We start from the raw sequence: 18,321 nt of genomic DNA, 5'->3' as shown, positions 1-18,321 counted from the left end.
ACATAGTACACGCATTTGTCAATCCTATAATACTCTTTGATACTTCAGTTTAATACGCGTACTTCAGTTTAATTCGAAATATTTACCTATCTTAATTCTATTAATCTTGCGTTAATAGCAGAAAGTGGTATAGTTAGTGATGCGTACGAAAGGAAGAATTATTCGTGACAAATGGTTCAAAGAAAAAATTGGAATTGAATAGTAAGGAATAAGACAAAGAGAATGTTCGCTGTAATCGTAAAATTTTCCTATTGCCGAAGAAGAAGCTAACGATTCGTTAAAGACAAAATTAATTTTTGATACGACAAATGTATTACGTTTATACACGTTATATAATCTAATACTTTATCATTCTTGTGTTGTCATATCTTCTTCAATGTTGAGGAAGATACATATGTAAGACACATATTACGTACATGTAAATACGGCGAATAATTTCTTCACGTATAATGCGTCATAAATGAACGAAGAGAAAATTCTTGAAAGAGATATGTAAGAAATTTCGTATTGTCACGACTTTTTCAAATTCTCCAAAATTGTCAAAAACAACGTTTTCAAACTAAATATACGATTTACAAATATTTGTACGTGCCATTCAACGCGCATACGTAGCATTCTTCGATTCGTACATATTGTTGGTACATTTTACGATTCTTATTGCAACAATTTCTTTTGTACGATATCGTTTCTCGGAAAAGGAGAACCTTATGCACAAAATAGATCGCGCTACACCATCGAGCGGCAAGGTATTGAAACGTGAAAAATGGAGACCCTATAAATTTCACCGGGTTGAGTAGGCCGTTTGAATAGCGTGTGTCGGATCAGGATGTAGATTATAAGATTAACTCTAATCTTGAAATAATATACAAACTTCGGAACGAGGAAGTTTCAGTGGTGTACACTGGTTTTATCAAAACAGCAACGAAAAATACATTTTTAGTGGGTGAACCGACGTAACGTTATGTGTTCTTCGTCAATTTCGAAATTTCTCGCTGTTACCCGATATGCACAGGATTATTCGGATGTTTACGATCGCACAACAAGCGCGAAGAATAGAATCTACACGAGGTAATTGTGACAGAAAACCCCGTGTGTCGTGTGTTTATTATTTTAAGAACCGAAATCCCGAATTTAAAGAATTTAAGAAACAACAAAAAAATAAATATCCTGTCTTCTTTTTTCATTTCAATATTTTCAGTGTATTTTAGGATTTAACGCGTCCAATAACACGGTCGAAAATCTTTAACAGCATAGAATTTTCCAAACTTCGAGATCTTTGATTTTTTAAAATAAATACTCCAAAAGAAAAAATTAATTCGCATTACTTATCCACGATATGTTAATTTTTTCCCTCTAATTTCTAGCATCTCTCTATAAATCGTCGTCCATTTCTTTTTTCGTACTTTTATTTATCTCTCGAAAGATTTATTTGTTTATCCTACCATTGTTCTAAATTTATTTACTCTATATTTTATTTATTTATAAATTGTCGCTCGCCATTCTTTCGAGCTGCTCTTTTCCAATCTAAAAAATTTGTTCCAATTTGTTATTCATATCGTCTCCTTTCGCTGTATGTTAAATACATTTTCTAATTGCTGAAGTCTTAACTTACGTTTCCGTGATTTTCGACTCGTCGTACAGAACTTACAACAGTTCTATAGAGCGTTATCTTTTCACAAAAATACGTCGACGTATCGAAATCAGCTGCTAGTTGTTTTCGAACTAACGACGAGTCATCATCGTGTCCCTTCGCCCGTTAGCCGTTTATTTACAACGTGTTACATCGTTTGCATTCTTCTGTTACGTGGATCGTGATAAGTAGCACGGAATCCATGTTTCGAGCTCTCAGATGCTGTTTGCCGAGGAGACATCACCGATAACGGCGACATCACTGCGGCACGGCCGCTTTTCCTAGGGGACTGGCCTTGACAAACAAACCACCTAACCATCGCATCAGCAGGATGAAGCTTATCCTCGTATGGCCATTCGTAGCACTTTACACGTGTTCTCCACGTTAGCCCATCAAATAGACAACCGATCTATTTGCAGACTCGTAGATTAAAAGAAACTATTTCGTGCAGTTTGTTTAAGAGGCAAGTTTGTCGGCGAATTTGACGGAATTATTCACTTGCGAGAAAAATGACGGAGAAAACGTTCCTAATATATAGAAAATACTTCAAAATGATAACAATGTTATCGATCGTTGCATCGATTCAACAACTCAATATTGTTAACGTTGTGTCGTGTATATAATGTCGAAAGAACGTGAGTCAGTTTAATGAAGACAGAGAGCGTTGTGCAACGATGATCGTGAAAAATATGAATCGACTGTGCTTTCGTTCGATCGTGCTTATCGATCGCGAATCGCGATAAGCAATGTTGTAAAATTATTGTTTCATACGTACAACGTCAACTGCGTATTTTCTGAGAGAAACAGTGTTTTCGAGGAACACCGAACAATTGGAGATAGACAAGATGGCAATGGTTTGTACATGTTTGTTAAATAATATATATTAGTAACTGGTAGAGAAGATAAAGTCTCATTCACTCCTTGAAGATGAATTTCGTTCAGTGTTTATATTATATCTAGTTATCGTAGGGCTCGGATTTAATAATTTAAGGACGAGTAAAATTGACAGATCTTCTTTCTAAATTCCTTTTTTATTTTCCTCCATCCATTTCTTGTTCCATTTTCATTTTCTTTTTAAATGTGCTTACGTCAGCCAGGCGTTGAGTTCACGCGTTGTTAAAATTTACAATGTGGAGCGTTATAATGATTTATAAAAGTATTTAATCATTTTCTGTATCTAGGTTCGTAATAAAACGTATTTATATTTAAACAACTAAAGCTTGTCTTACGAGTTATAATAGTTTCTCCAACAATTATTATAATAACGTTATGAGTAAATTCTAAGCTTTAGAATAATTGTCAAGGATTAATTGACAGATACGTTTAATCTTCTTTCACGTTTATGCTCCTAACAAAATTTAGTTGTATTTAAATAATCGTAATCCACTTTATAAATTATATTCTCGCTTCTTTCTAAACGAAACAACTTTTCTCGGATTATATTAACAACGCAGCATTTGCGAACCAGAAATGGCTATACTCGTAACTTCTCAATTATGCTCATTCTGAAAAATTAACGATTATCCTTTTTAATCGACCAAACCAGCTGTGCAATGTTTACTATAAAATGCAACTCTATTTATCCGTATAATTTGGATAAATTGATAACTCGTATGTATAACGAGATTGCGTTCATTGATCTAATTAATTAAATCGTATTCAGATAATTGGATGCATGCAATTACTCGCTCCTTTGTTAAGTTTTAACGCATTCTCTATCTACAGGATGGTTGGTAACTGGTGGTACAAGCGGAAAGGGGGTGATTCTACGCGAAAAAAGAAGTCGAAAATATAGAATAAAAATTGTTCGTTCGAGGCTTTGTTTTCGAGAAAATCGACTTTGAATTTTCGCTCGGTACGCGTCCACTTTATCGCGTCTCGTTATAACGGATCTCACTGTAGATCGTTGTCTCGATGGAAAAATTAAAAAAAAAATGTTTATTCTGTATTTTCGACTTCTTTTTTCGCGTAGAATCACCCCCTTTCCGCTTGTACCACCAGTTACCAACCACCCTGTATATCTCGAATCCTACTCGATACGTAATATTTATATTTTTAGAATATACGTATAACATCGATTTAGATACAAATTGCAAATCGAAACTGAGGAAATTTGAAAAACTAGTTACGTAATAACCCGTGTAGATACGTAGCTATAAATAAAAAATACTTTGTACGATAGTGAATTTGTAATTGAATTTCTGAACCGAGTAAACAGCAACCCTTAAAGAGATTATACGAAATATTCAGATAATATTTATATCTCTGGCAAGCTTATTTTCTGTTAAAGATATAAAATATAAGAACAAATATAAAAACAGAGTCTTCCCAGAAAATGTAGAAAATGTAACTACTATAAAAGGGGCAACACGTACGAGATACTAACGCACATAAACGATGAATCTTCCTCGATCAAACGCATTAATCGAAATTGCAAACGTCCGTATAAATCAAATCCGGTAACAACAGAAATGGCTAAACCTCGGCAAGAGTTCGACAAATTCAACATTGATGGACATTTCTTCCCTGTGGATGCGTTTGAACTATACCCGAAGCATTTAGAGAGACAAACTGTGCAAATTGCCAAATTGTTTCGAGTATTTAACGTCGCATCTCGCGGATGCAAACAGTCTGCGCCTGTTTTTACGTTTCGAACGTTGGTGAATAATATCCTTGTTGGTCTATACGGTACATGCGTCTCTCACTGGGACTGCGTCTCGAAGACAGCCAACACGCGCAGTAGCTCGTAACACGGTTGGCAATATCCTGGAAGAGTGACACGCGCGTTTTCGTGGTTCGTGGCTGGCTTGTGACACTAAATCAGAGCCCGAGTTACGCGCCGACTAATTGTGAACCGCCTCCCTCCTCCTTTGCCGCCCCCGTGGAAACCAAATATAACTAAACGGAGCGAAACTAAACGGCCTGGCCGATTAACTTCTCCGTTGGCTGGCTACCACCGACAGCTCACTCTCGCCAGCCCTATTCTCGACTACCACTCGTTTGGAGCCGAACGAACTTTTTCTTTTCTTTTCTTCTCTATCCTTTCCTTCCTTTTTTTTTTTTTTTTTTTTTTTTATTTTCCTGTGGCAGTGGAGCACCCAATGTGAATAAATAACGCGAGGGAAAAGTATGCTGCCGTTAATTACGAGACAAAATAGTGCTTCGTCGGGGTTCTCGGGCTGTGAAGTGCGTTTTTATACGCGCGATTTTTCACGTACGCTTGTTGCAAACGAAAACACGAGTCCGCCATTCGAAACGATGTGTTGTCAGCGTGAATCGAATATTTTTACACGAACTACGACACCGTTTGTTGTCGTTGATCAGTTGCAAGGACTGGTAGGTGTTTCTCTGCTTGTTCGATAGTTTTGTGCCCTCGGAAGTTACAGTGTATGTAGTTTACTTGTAACGTTCGTTGCATTCTTTCTCGCCACGCTAAATGAACGACCGGTGAACCAGTTGAACGGTTCTCGCTTTTTTACTAAAATTGTCGAACATCGACGAGTGAGGTAGTCGATAAATGTTATACACCGTAGAATGGTAAAGAGTGTTGAAGAATTTGGTAATCATAACACCAGTATGTAAATAAATCACGAAAGTTACAAAAATGAAATCGGATAAGACTGACTCGTATTGACCCAACATTTATTAAGCAGGACAAAAATATGGAAGAGAAAGATATATAAGTATCGAAAAATAGAAAATTTGTTTGGATAAAACGACAAGGAATAGGAGAAAGCGTAAGAGGAAAAAGACGGAATTCCAAAAGATAGAATTTTCCTATAAAATTCCACGTCTGTTGGTAATCAGGATGTTCGATTACATCTCACGGTTAGATCTCTGAAAAAATGAAATCAAATAAAACTACCTCGCATTAATACATATCTCGGTATAAAAGAAGAATATTAAGAAACTAAAAGAGGAAAGACGCGAAGATAAGATAATCTGCTTGGATAAGAAAGGTAGACAAAAGGGCAGGATCGTTTACATTTTTTCACATATTCGACAAACCTTTGCCTTGTAACTCTTCTTTGCCACTTTGCCGCTCGAGGAAACACCTTTGTCGTCTTAGAAGGGGCGAAACTGACCCCGCGGGATTCCGGATTAGTAACGAAATAAGTTAGTAAATAGCGAAGCTTGCGGAGAGCTTAGACGATGTTGCAAGAGGGTGTGATGCGTTTTGCAGTATGGGCACAGGGCGACTTCCGGGACGAGGTGACCGGGGGTTTGGCGAGGCTCGATTTGACGGGTCACGGAGCTCACACTCCCGGTGGCAGCAACCCCAGTACACCGGGTGCGACACCCACGACACCCTCCGGTGGATTTTCTACCGCACAGCCTAGGTCCCGCACGAACACGACACACAGGCCGGATATTCGAAAAGGTACGCCTCGCCACTTTACGAGCAACTTCTCTATCGCAACCCCTTCCTCCCTGTTTATTCGTTTCACCAAATCAATTCGTTTGACGTTTCTCCTTTTTTTTCCAATTTGTTTTTTTTTTTTTTTCTTAACGTTAACCTTCGTCGACGTTGCGCTTCTTCGTGATAGAGTGGTTCCGCTTAGATTCGTTTGTCTTCGAGGTGATTTGCTTCCAGTTAAGTGGAAATTGCGTAACGATAGAAATCCGATAAAAAATTGTTAGATTTCGATGTAGACTATGTATTTAGACAATAGATGCGGAGTAGTTAACGAGAATAGCTCGTAACCAAGAGTGGTATAGAGGAGATAGATAGTTTAGCTCGCTTCTGCATGATCTTTCCTCTTTTATGGTTATTTTCGACGAGTAAGGGGAATTCGTAGTTCGTGGAATTAGTATGCGTAGAATTAGTCGGTGTACGTACGTGCAAATTGTCGAAGAGACATGATTTAACAGTTTCACAGGTCTGTAGAATAATTCAACGAATGAAACTGTTTATCGTAGAAAATATTACAGACGTACCGTTTTAAGATTTCGAAATGACTTTGACCAAGTATCGTTACTGCGTGAGCTGGCGAAAGCAAGAACAAAAGATCCACGATAAGAAACTATCGAGTTTATCTTAAACATAATTTGTCTTGAAAATACGTATTCGATACTTTTGATCCACTTTTTCGTCTATAACAGACTTTCCTGTATAACGTTACTATACAGCTTCGTCCTAACGATACTAACTAGCTTTTATCAACAAACATGTAATCGCGTGTTAAATCATCCAAAACTAAGAAACTTTGTATTAATATCACGATCGAACACGTTCTTCTTAACAAAAATCTTGTAACAACAAGCTTCTATGATACGCTTACGTAACCTCGATCGATCAACTGAAAAGTTTATTTTAACACAATATTCTCGATCCATTAAACTGCTGTGCAAATAATACATACATAAATAATACAAATACACAGAGTCGCGTGTCATCTTTGCGCGAGGAAAGGCAAAGGCTCGCGCGCATCGATCAAGTAGGATAGCATGGAGATTCCAGCGGGAAACGATGCCGAGCTGCCGTCTTACGAACGACTGTGAAATCAAATGATAACAGAGAGTGCCGTTGTCGGGTGCAGCAGGAGAAAGACGAGGAAAATGCTGGCGTCGTTTGTTTGCAGGTTTGTTCGGCACTTAGCCGGCACTCTCGCAGCCGCCCCAAATCCCTGCAAATTGAAATATCTCCCGGAGTCTTACGGGCCTGGTTAACAACAAACCCCGGGGACGGATCTCACTTCACTCGTTGTAATCCCGAGACGAGGGCGAGGCCTCTCGTGCTCCTTCGACCGAGTCCAGCACGTTCCTCTCATTCGCGTCAGTCAGCCGTGAAAGATGTTTGAATTCCACATACTTCGATGAGTAACTCTCGTTTCGACGAATTAATTCCCTGAAATTTATTCCATATAAATTGACGAGCTTCTCTTTTTTTTTTTTTTTTTGCAATATCGCTTAAGTTTGTTTTTAGTTCAGCCTATTATTTTTTGGGGGATCGATCTTCATGGAAATTAGGATTATGATAACCCGAAGAAAGAATACGTTGTACGTTCATTTTGCACTGCGCGTTGAACTGCTTTTATCATGGGGAAATTTCATTGTAAATTGCGGCCAAAGCGAGGAAAAATTTGTGCGTTAAGGAGTCAAGTAAGAAGGACGATGTAACTGTATTTTGGATATTGGCGAATGGAAAACGAGCCGAGATAAGATTGAAAGAAGAAAAGATTTGAAAGTTAAATTATTTCCTTGTTTAGACTTAGATTTAGCATCTTGTAAGTATAACTAACGATTATATTAACTTTATTTCTTGACTATACTTCTTTTTGGATAATTCCCGTGTTTTTTTTTTCTTCTTTCATAAATATTTAAAAGTTTTATATTCGTACTCTTTACTAATACGATTATATATCTTGTTTTTAGATATATTTTGACAATCGTCTGCTCCTTTTTTGAGAAATAGTTGCAGCGCGTTGAAAATTGTTTGTTTGTTAGTCTTTGTTTGACGGAATCGAACTTACTCCGAATTACATCTGAAATCTTTCGTTTCTCCTACGAATCTAAATTCATCTTGAATAAAACACGAAGCAAATATTTTTCAACGATAAGATCGATATTAAGGCAATTAACGATGCAAAATGACTTATAAAGTACATTATTCCTTCAACTCCTGGTAACTCTTGTACTCTTTGTCATACGACTGAAATATCTTGTTCCACGAGAACAGTGAAACTTCATGTACGACATTACAAACCTAGGTAGATTAGGATCATACTGAATAAATTGAAACACGGTGATAAAAAAAAAAAAAAAAGTCGAAGGTTCTTCGTGACGCGACTTAGTTGGTATCGGAGCGACCTCATGTTGGGTTGCTACCTCTGTAAATAGAAACGGTCGTCTTAGTTAGAAGATAGTTAGCGGCATCATCAGACGCAGTGATAGCGGTGCTCTTTGAAAAAAGAGGCAATCGATCACACGGCTGTCAATACGAGTAAGGGAAGCTGGCGATTTGCTGCCTGCGGAGTCAGGGGTGAAATACCCTCACCTGTCACTGTCACGGTCATGACAAACACATTCGTGTTATTCTCGAACGGCAGGGTACGGTCTAGCCACGGCAGAGATTACCGATCAAACGGTCTAATCGATCGATGATCGTCACGTCGTACGGTATTACGCACATGTAGTATAATATATCTAACGAGTTACGCTATTAAATATTTTGTTGATGGATTTTGCCGAAATTAAGATTTAACAAGGTTCGCATTTAGGTGGTCCCTTGATTTCACGAAGATTTCGATATATTTGATTAATTACGAAAGCTTTTAAACATCGTAGCGGGAAAAATGGAATAGAGAAACAAACAACAGATATTCCGCTATGCCACGAGTGACTCACATTTTGCTGTTTCACGCGAGAAAGATCATTTCCCTCGTTACAACGTGGAATGTGTGATTTATTCGAAATACGAGACTCGATTTGTTAATCGTAAAGGTACATTGAACTCTCGTAGTATAAGTGGCATGGTTTTCTAGAGAATGTGATATTTTAACACATTTCAGATGTTGCAACACCAACAGAGGTGAAACACGAATTGGGCGCCGGTGGAGGAGTGGTCTCTCCGGATGGTGTAGTTGGGGTAAATAACGCGGACGATAAGGATGGAAAGAAGAACAAACGTCAAAGGCGGCAGAGGACGCATTTCACGTCCCAACAACTTCAGGAGCTGGAGGCCTTGTTCATGAGGAATCGGTATCCGGATATGTCGACCAGGGAAGAGATAGGTCTGTTCACGAAGCTTCCCGAGCCACGAGTCAGGGTGAGTGACGATTATTCTTAATTTAATAGTCCGCGATTTACTTTTATGCAAGTTTATATTTTCACGAAATATAAGTAAAAGGAAAGAACTTAAACGGAATTTTGTCTCATCTGTGAAAAATCGTAACGTTTACTCTGCTTTGAATATTTTATAGATCTCTGCATATTATATGAATTCTGTACACTTTCTCAAATTTTGTATAAATGCATAGAAATTCGCAGTCTACTTTCTTTTCTACGATATCGCTGAGAAATCCATTTTTGCGCTTTGCTGGTAGACAAATATTCTCGATCGGTCTTTGATTAAATTGTTATTTTCGATAATATCTTTATGATAATCGAATGCTTTCAATTTCGTTTATTACGATTTTTACAGAGGGAAGAATGAATGTTTTCTCGAATCGTTGTCATTTTTCTGAATTAAAGAGGTATATTGATTTACCGAATTTTGTCTGCGAGGAAAGGAACATTTATTTTTGCTAATTGTTCAACCGGTACTCAGAGTACGACTGGTGTTTCGATTGATTTACAGTACATCACTAGAATACTCGGGGACTAAGCGAGTTTATCTTGCTTGCAGCGCTACAAATAAAAAATTAATCTTACATTGCGAAACATGGTGCAGTTTGATAGCAAACGACTATTACGCAGTGTTTATATGTATACTTATATTAAATAACCATTACGAGAGTTAAAAGTTAAGATGCGATACTTCCATAATTTACTATACGTAATATATAATTCTATTCTTATCAAAAAGTGACAACTTTCCTATACTTTAGAATGAAATTTGATCATAACGAAAGATTGACAACTAGATGAAAGAATGTCATCTATTATCGTAATAAAAGTATTCTTATGCAAAATAAATCAATTGCAAATACAATATATAAGTCAGTAATAAGCCAACTTGAGTTGACAGCAAATTAATATTCGTATATTATCAGTAATAAAGAACAGTATAAGAAAGTATTCATTTAAATAATTAATATCAATAAATAATCATATTAAGCTCTGTTTAATCGGTGAATCCAGACACTTTAATTCTAATTTTATCGAGTACTAAATAATCGCGATTATTTGAAAGATTTGCAAGACTTATATTTGAATTAAACTTTCTATAAATTTCCATCAACGAGTCTATCGATCTCGTGACTAATTATTTTTTACAGAAGACACATAATCGTACAGATAATCGATAATTTTTGATGAATTTTTCGTCATTGCGTGAAGGTAACGCATCGCTATCAGCGTTTTCTCGCTTTATCACCGGTTGGGCGAACGTCCATCGATCATGCGTCTAATTTCGGACAAACAAATTTTGGAGAATGGAAATTCATCTATCTGCGTCGACGTATTGTTTTTCCTCGTTGCGAACGGAGTTGCTCGACTCATTCTGAAAGATTCGAGTCAGAGCTCGAACACGAATCAGGGTGACGTGAAATCGAGTTGATCAAAGTAGCAACAGAAACTTACAATGGGCGCATTGATGCGTTGAAGTATCGATTACAAAGGCAACAATTCATGCTCTTTACTGGCCGATACCTCGAGGTCTCGCCAGTCTCGCGTCTGCAGACATGGCTCGTGACCGGAAAATGCCATTTCTTTGCCCACCGAACCTGATATTTTCGAGAAGTAGGCGGTCAATTTTTCTGCTTGTCTTACGCGTCTGATGTGTGAAGTTCAACAACGAGAATTTCGAACGTTAGTCAGTGAGAAATATGACTATCAAGGAAAATCTTAAACCAATGCAGTGAAATACGTGGCGAGCTGCTTATTAAAACATAACATACATTCTACTTTTCTATTTGTAGATTTCTGGAAGGTAATTTAATTTCAATTAATACAAACATGTCACTCGATTTTATTCGTTCCGTACGATTATTAGATTCCGTCATACTGCGATTTGTAGCACAAAAATGACTAAACTTATTATATCGTATCTATATTAAAATCGATAATTATTGGAAAGATATTTTGCAAGTAATCAAAAAGAGAACATCGTACGTTTAATAGTCGCGGAGATAAAAATTCTTCTGTGAAAGTAATTTTCGTAAGAATCGTCAGAGTCTGTAAGCTTTAAAAGTCTATACTTTTTAACCAATTTGGCGTACCTACACAAGTCCCATAAAACTCTTTTACAACTCTGTAACACATTATAAAACGTTCTTCCGTTATCTAACTCATCGCATAGCGCTTTAAAAAAAAAAAAAAAAAAAAAAAAACACGACACTGAGCAAATAAATTCATAAACTTAAATATCGAAGGTTACGAGAAACGCTGAAAGGAAAAATAATATCGAAAGGACCAACAAAGTAAGCCTTCTGTATCGTGAACGAAGAAAAAATTCATCGCCAGTCGTTTCGGGGTAAAACGCGAGCAAACGAGACGAATCCACGTCTCGTTCCACAATTTGAGTTGGATCAAGCGACCGGGACATGCTTCTCGACTTGACAATCCTCGCGGTTTCGTGCGTTTCAGCAAGGCTTTTAGGAACGGTCATATCAGTGGATGAGAGCTCGGACGAGAAACATAGGGATCGAAAGAGAAACAGGGATGGAAGTGGGCAGGTATGAGGTCACGTGAGGTTGCGCAGCTCACAAGGGAAGCTTTGCGCCGGTAAGCCCTTCTGGATTTATAGAACCACACGGAGCATGGCACGGTATTCCCGCCACGCCGCTATACGCCATGTACCAAAATTCTGCGGATCCCAACTATCGTGGAACCACCGATGCGTTCGCGAATTTTAACGTTTTCATCGAGACACCGCTTTGCTCGCTTTCTTTCGTTTGGCTTTGACGCACGGTTAACGGTAGTCGAGGTCGATCATCGAATAAGGAAAACGTTACAGGAAAACTGATATTAGAGCATAGTGCATACTATATCCTACTCGTGATGGGTCGTTACATTTCAAAATTCAGAAAAGTAGAAAACGAAGTATAATAATTTTGTACGGTCTTTTAATACGGTCTTTCGATACTTCAAATCCTTCGAAGGAAAAAGTAATTCATAACGAGGAATAGTTCGAGAAAGGAATATCGTTTGGAGGTTTCGAAAATACCGAGAGTATATTTTATTCTTGCAAAAACGTAATTATATGTAAGGAAACCAGGAGAGCAAGTGGAAAATGGTTAATTTGTACTGCAATTTGTGCTAACTATTTTGTAATAAATTATATCTCTTGCTAGTATTTACATATTAATCGATCAAATTCCAAGTACGTTACATTTCCTATCGTTTAGCAGCACTTTAGAACCCGATAAACACATACTTTACAGTATAAAATATAGATATATGCCTATACTTTCTGTAATCACCATATATACATAAAAATTTCCTACGATAAACTGTTCGAATACTTTCGCAAGTCGCTATACAAAAAGCCTGAAATCTTCGCGTTAACCTTATGGATAGACTGCTCTCAAAATTTTCAATTTATCACACGAATCGCGTGTGGCAAAGCACGGTACGTGTTCCCGTCAGTCGAGCCTGGAACGCGAGGCGAAATCGTGTCTACGGTACGAACCGCGATCCTTGTCGGATCCGTTCAACCGTGCTTTCGCGCTGTTGTGTCGTCCTTCGGTGGAAAGTTCTACGTGACACAAACCTGCAAACGGCGGAATTTACGCGAACCGATTCCGACGCATTTAGTCAATTCTAGCCGCGGCATTACGCTTAATTAATCCCGACGCAACATTTAATGCTTGCCGATAAATGCGCGAAAGCTTATCTATTTTGTCCACGGATTTGCCGGTATTTCGACCGATATCTGAATGGGGTGGTTCACGACCTGAGGCGAAATCGTTCGAAAGAACAGGCTGATTCGATTCGTTTGATAGGATATTTCGTGATAATGCTTCGTTTGAATTGATCAAGTTTAAGTCGTTTGAATTTAAGTAGAATTGGTCAGGTGTGTTACGATGAAAGTAATAGCAGTTTTTATAGCGATTGTTTACTATAAAACAGATGGAACTGCTCGTTCCTAAAATTACATTCTCCCTTGCTTTATGGTTTTTCTTTTGTATTACAAATTACGTTAGGATTATAAACAATACGACGATTATTTTCTGTAAAACGAATAATGATATACGTTCCTAAATAGCGTATAACAGTCTACGTATACGAAGGTTATATTACCACATAATAGCAAACAATTTGCATTATAAAAATTCATAGAACTAGGCTGGCTCGTTGTTATTTTATACTATTTGTTTCATCGCTGCGCAATTTATATCACAACAACGGAAATTTATTACCGGTGCCTTCACATTTTTTCTCGGTGATTTATATGTTTCTCATATACCCACGTAGCTTCAAACCTAGATAATCCGATTTTTAAATGAAATCTCGGCATGCGTTAAAATATACGTAGATTTATGTTTAAGGGAAATCTATTCCAAGACCATCGGTTACGTTTGTTATAAGAAATTCGGCAGCCGAGAGTAACATTGTAACTCGAGTAATTATTAAACTAAAAGTATGATAACTTTGAGTGTTCAAAGTCTCAAAACCTTGAGTTGCTTCGCCAACTATAGGATTATCGTTTTGAACTAACTAAAGGATTGTCAATTCGTGGATTCAAGGATTGTCAATAGAATCGCAACTTTCGGCCGCGAGATATTCCGCGACAAGGCAGTTTCACAAATTACCCGATCGTCGTCAGTTTGCCGATACCAACGAATAAGAGATCTCACAAATTCCATCCATTCGACGGGTTCGATTTTCACCCTGCCGTCGCTTCGGCGTCACTTCACGTGCCGTCGATTCACAGTCCTCGATTACAGCGGTCTATTCCGGCGCATAAAAGATCCAGATGCGGACGTTGTGCCTGCAGAACGAGTCCCAAGAAGTATAGAAAAAGGAAGGCACAGTGGAAGCAGGGTGCAAGGCGTGCAAGGTTGCAGAGAAAGAAGGAGAGGACGAGAGAGGAGAGAAAGCGCGAGAGGATAGAGAGAGCTGGGTAGAGTTATCTGCAAAGAGGCAGGCGTATGTTTCGGTCGGTGGCAGCAGAGCGCGGCTGTCCGAGATAATCCGCCGGTGATTAAGACCATAAATCCATCGGCGGATTAGTATGGTTGCACCGCACACCGCGTGGCGGCGTCGTTGCACGGGACTCTCTGTATGCTGCAGCCTCCGCTATAGTACTGCAAACGTGCATCTCTCCCTTTCTTCCTCCCTCTCTATCTCACCCTCGTTGCAGCCCCTTCCTCTTGCTGCCCTTCCACTCTCTCGGTGCATTCCCACTGTTCCTATCTACCTCTATCAGTTCGGTATCGTTCTCGCTTCTTTCACCACCCTCGCGACGGACACACGTCGCTGATTCGTGTGTTGGTACACCTGCTGGAGGAACAGAGGAGGCGTACAAGAGACCGACAGAGTTGAAGCGAGGTAGAAAACGCACACGCGTAATGTACAAAGAGAGAGAGAGAGAGAGAGAGAGAGAGACAGATAGAAGGGTTAGAGAAAGGCAGATAGACGAGTAGAGGGAACGAGAGGGGCCGAGCTTACACGCCATGGGAATGGGAAATGGGACGCCACGGAATATAGGTGGACACTAACCGGTATGAGAGTGAGGATTACCGGGTGTCATCCGTATTCGGCCGGGTTAGCGGCTGTCAGCGGCCAATGCCATCGCTATATATCAATTATTACCTTTGCCATTGCAACGGCCGGTTGCATTCCGATGCACGCGTTGCGCCGTACTGCACTGCGGTCGTCCGGTTGCATATCTCTTCCGTAGACCGATTTGCATCCGGTATGCGAACGCTTTGACCCTCCCCTCTCTCTCTCTCCCTCTCCCTCTCTCTCTCTCTCTCTCTCGCCGCCCCTGGATGAACCGCGACTCGCCTTCGTTTCACCATTTACCTCTCTGTCTCGGTCTCTTTTTCGCGCCAAGCCATGTACGACTGTCGCGCTCCAACGCGAATTCCGGTTATACGCCAGGGTTTAACGTCTAACCAGCTGTTGGCAGGCCGAGCCCGCCACTTGCCAGCTCGTAAGTTCTCGTGTGCACAAAGGCTCAACGCCGGCTGTCTTCGGGATTTCGCGGCGAACGCCGCCCGATTCCAGTGCTCCGCTCTCGCGTTATGAAGCCTTTGCTGCGGCCGAGCAAAGATCTCCAGATTAACGGGCCAGTGATTGAGCCTGTAATGGCGCGGATATCTGTTACGGTGATACGCGGGATTTAGGGATAAGCAAGACCAGCTTTTCGGCCGCTTCGTTTGATTCAGGGACAACCCTCCCGCTTTTCACCGCAACAGACACACTTTTTCAGGGAAAAACAATTTTTAGCGACCGAGGCCAGTCTGGTTTCGGGATTTCGTTGGATATTTTTTCAGTGCGATTACGTGGAGGCTTTTGAAGTTGGAGGAAGATAAAAGTTTAGTATTCGTGTAGAATTTAGGGTAGATTTGGAATTTATTTCGATATATACGACATTTTTTAAATACCTGTATATATGTATAATATATGTATCTATGTTCATTTAATAATTTGTTATAAAGTATTTATTCGATTATATGTATAATACTATATGAACGACGCATTCGTTCAAATATTTCATTAACCTGATTGAATTATACGTTTTACTTTATTTCATACATACAAAAAGTAGATGTTACTTATGATTGAATTAAAAGCGTCAAGTAAAATAGTCTGAAATATATTAAAACAATACGTTGAAATATCTTACTCTTTTCTCGTCGAGATTTCTTGCTATTCTGTATAGCATTAAAACTTTCACGAATCACAGATACCTTAAAATAATTGTATTACGTATATTAACATTTGTAAATTCTGAAATTTGTTCATTATATTCCATGACTTAACAATTCGGTACGTACAAACACCTTCAATCACCGTTTAAAACGAAAAAATTGTTTATAGCATCCACATAATATCGAATTTGTAGAACGTAACATCCAATGATTCGGTACAAGAAAGACACGTCTGACGATCGTTTTAAGACGGAGGTATTGTTCTACAGTTCTAAACGTTGTACAGTAATATTTTTATATAACATCGATTATTTTTTTTAAGATCGGATTTGAACGCGCAGTGATCCGCGAAACCGAAAGTTCTCGCTTTGCGAATGCAACTTCGTGAATTCGGGCGAACGTATTCTTTGATGAGACGATATGATGGTTGTATCGGAGATTTCGAGGCACGGTAAATCGATTGCGAGCTGGTACGCTGTAAATCGCACGCGAAGTTAATACCGTTGCGGACGGGGTTGGAAAACGTCGAAGGCCGCCATGCGTGATCTGCGATATTCCGTTGGTGGATTACCAGCGTGAATATTAACCTTTTACGGTGAATTGTAGTCCCGAAGTAACGTTATCGAATTTCCGGATTTATTTTCCGCGGCTGCTCCACGGAATATCGTCCGATATTAAAACCAACGTTGGCCGTATATATAGAGGACCGATTAAATTTGCACGATTTCTTGATATGGATTTTAGCGTTGTCGGCTGGTATACATGGATAGTTAATATAATAGACAGTATTATGATTATGATATTGGTATCTTTAGTCGATAAGATTCGTGTTACAATATTTGATTTATGGTCGAAGTAAAATATAATAACTGAGAATCTATTGTACTAATATAGCGTGTTTCTAAAATGAGAAGAAAGAGAAGAAACTGAAAGTACATAGTGTACAGCTATAGTGGTAAAGGACAAATCAATAATCGAATGGTAAAACACGCTATTATCGAATAAATTGAAAGTTTCTTAAATTCTATTGTTAGATGATTTAAGGATTAAAAATATCTGCCGGAAAAATGAATTAAAAATAAAAGATTCTATTATTGACGCATTAAGGATCGAGTAAGTAAGAAGCAGGAGCGAAATAACGCGTAAATGATATGGAAATGCAAAGATAGTTTTACGATAACAGATTTTCGGAGAATTTACAAATTTGACTAAGGGGTATTATTTCTGCGATCGTTTCAAAACGATCATAAACGTGTAAAACGTAAAGTAATAAATTTCTCGATAGGAAACATTAACACGAAAGATAACAAACGTGACGAGAAATTTGTCTCAAATATATTTAATCAGTTACACGCGCTTGTACTCTGAGAGATAGCGATCTAATGAATCTAATTAGATTATCATTCTGTGGAATAATTTACAGTTGATAAACTAGAAAGGAACACATCATTACATTACACAATTAAAGATCATATTCTGCGCCAGATATTTCATATCTTCCATTTATAAAATTCAAAGTTCAAAATGGCACAGATGTAATGATAATTGCAACTAATCAATCCACCTTCCGGTGATAAGTATTTCACGGAATTCTTTCTTATCGCGAAAATATGTAGGCATAATCGCTAATCAGTGACGTTGAAAATCCTTGTACGAACCACAAAATCGTTATTTACAAACATTAATATATACAGAAGTTGATTCAGAAAGGAGTGGGATAAATCCAAAGGCGTTATTTTACTAATTCATAAATTACGAGTGTTAATAGATTTTTTCGTAAGTATAGCAGATAACTTGGCTAATAAATGTCACGAACAAATTTTATAAATTATAAATCATTCGATATATTGTGACATTAAAAGTAACGTTTTATAATTTTAATGTGAATAAAATATAAATGTATAGGTAGGTATGGATTAGTAATAAGATAACCAAATACGATTGATTTTTTTATATGAATTAATCGTAGGCATTTATAGTGAGAACAACAGACAACAAAATGTTTCAATAACTGCTGTTTGAGTGGCAAATTTTAAAACGATTTTCGAAGGAAGAAAAATACGAAAAGGAGAACACAGAAATCTGAATCCGCTTCGAATTTTACTTCATAGATCGAGTAAAATCTGTTCGTAGTTTGTAGCAATGAAATTCGTCCAATCGTTACTGGAAATCAGTTTGGCCCGGATTCGAACAATGGTCGAACTCCTC

General features: G+C 38.3%; 1 protein-coding gene across 1 annotated transcript in view; it reads left to right on the top strand.

The window, feature by feature from the left end:
• The window catches only part of LOC126867494 (pituitary homeobox x), a 45,595-nt gene that overhangs the window by 15,265 nt on the left and 12,009 nt on the right, over positions 1 to 18,321 (top strand). Inside the window, exons 2-3 of the mRNA XM_050621991.1 lie at positions 5,814 to 6,011; positions 9,142 to 9,398. Of these exons, the coding sequence (XP_050477948.1) occupies positions 5,814 to 6,011; positions 9,142 to 9,398 (455 nt within the window). The remainder of the gene's footprint in view (positions 1 to 5,813; positions 6,012 to 9,141; positions 9,399 to 18,321) is intronic.

This window comes from Bombus huntii, chromosome 7 (genome assembly GCF_024542735.1).
Source record: "Bombus huntii isolate Logan2020A chromosome 7, iyBomHunt1.1, whole genome shotgun sequence".
Lineage (NCBI taxonomy): Eukaryota > Metazoa > Arthropoda > Insecta > Hymenoptera > Apidae > Bombus > Bombus huntii.
The sequence above is the reverse complement of the archived record's forward strand: the minus strand, read 5'-3'. Positions and strand labels throughout refer to the sequence as shown.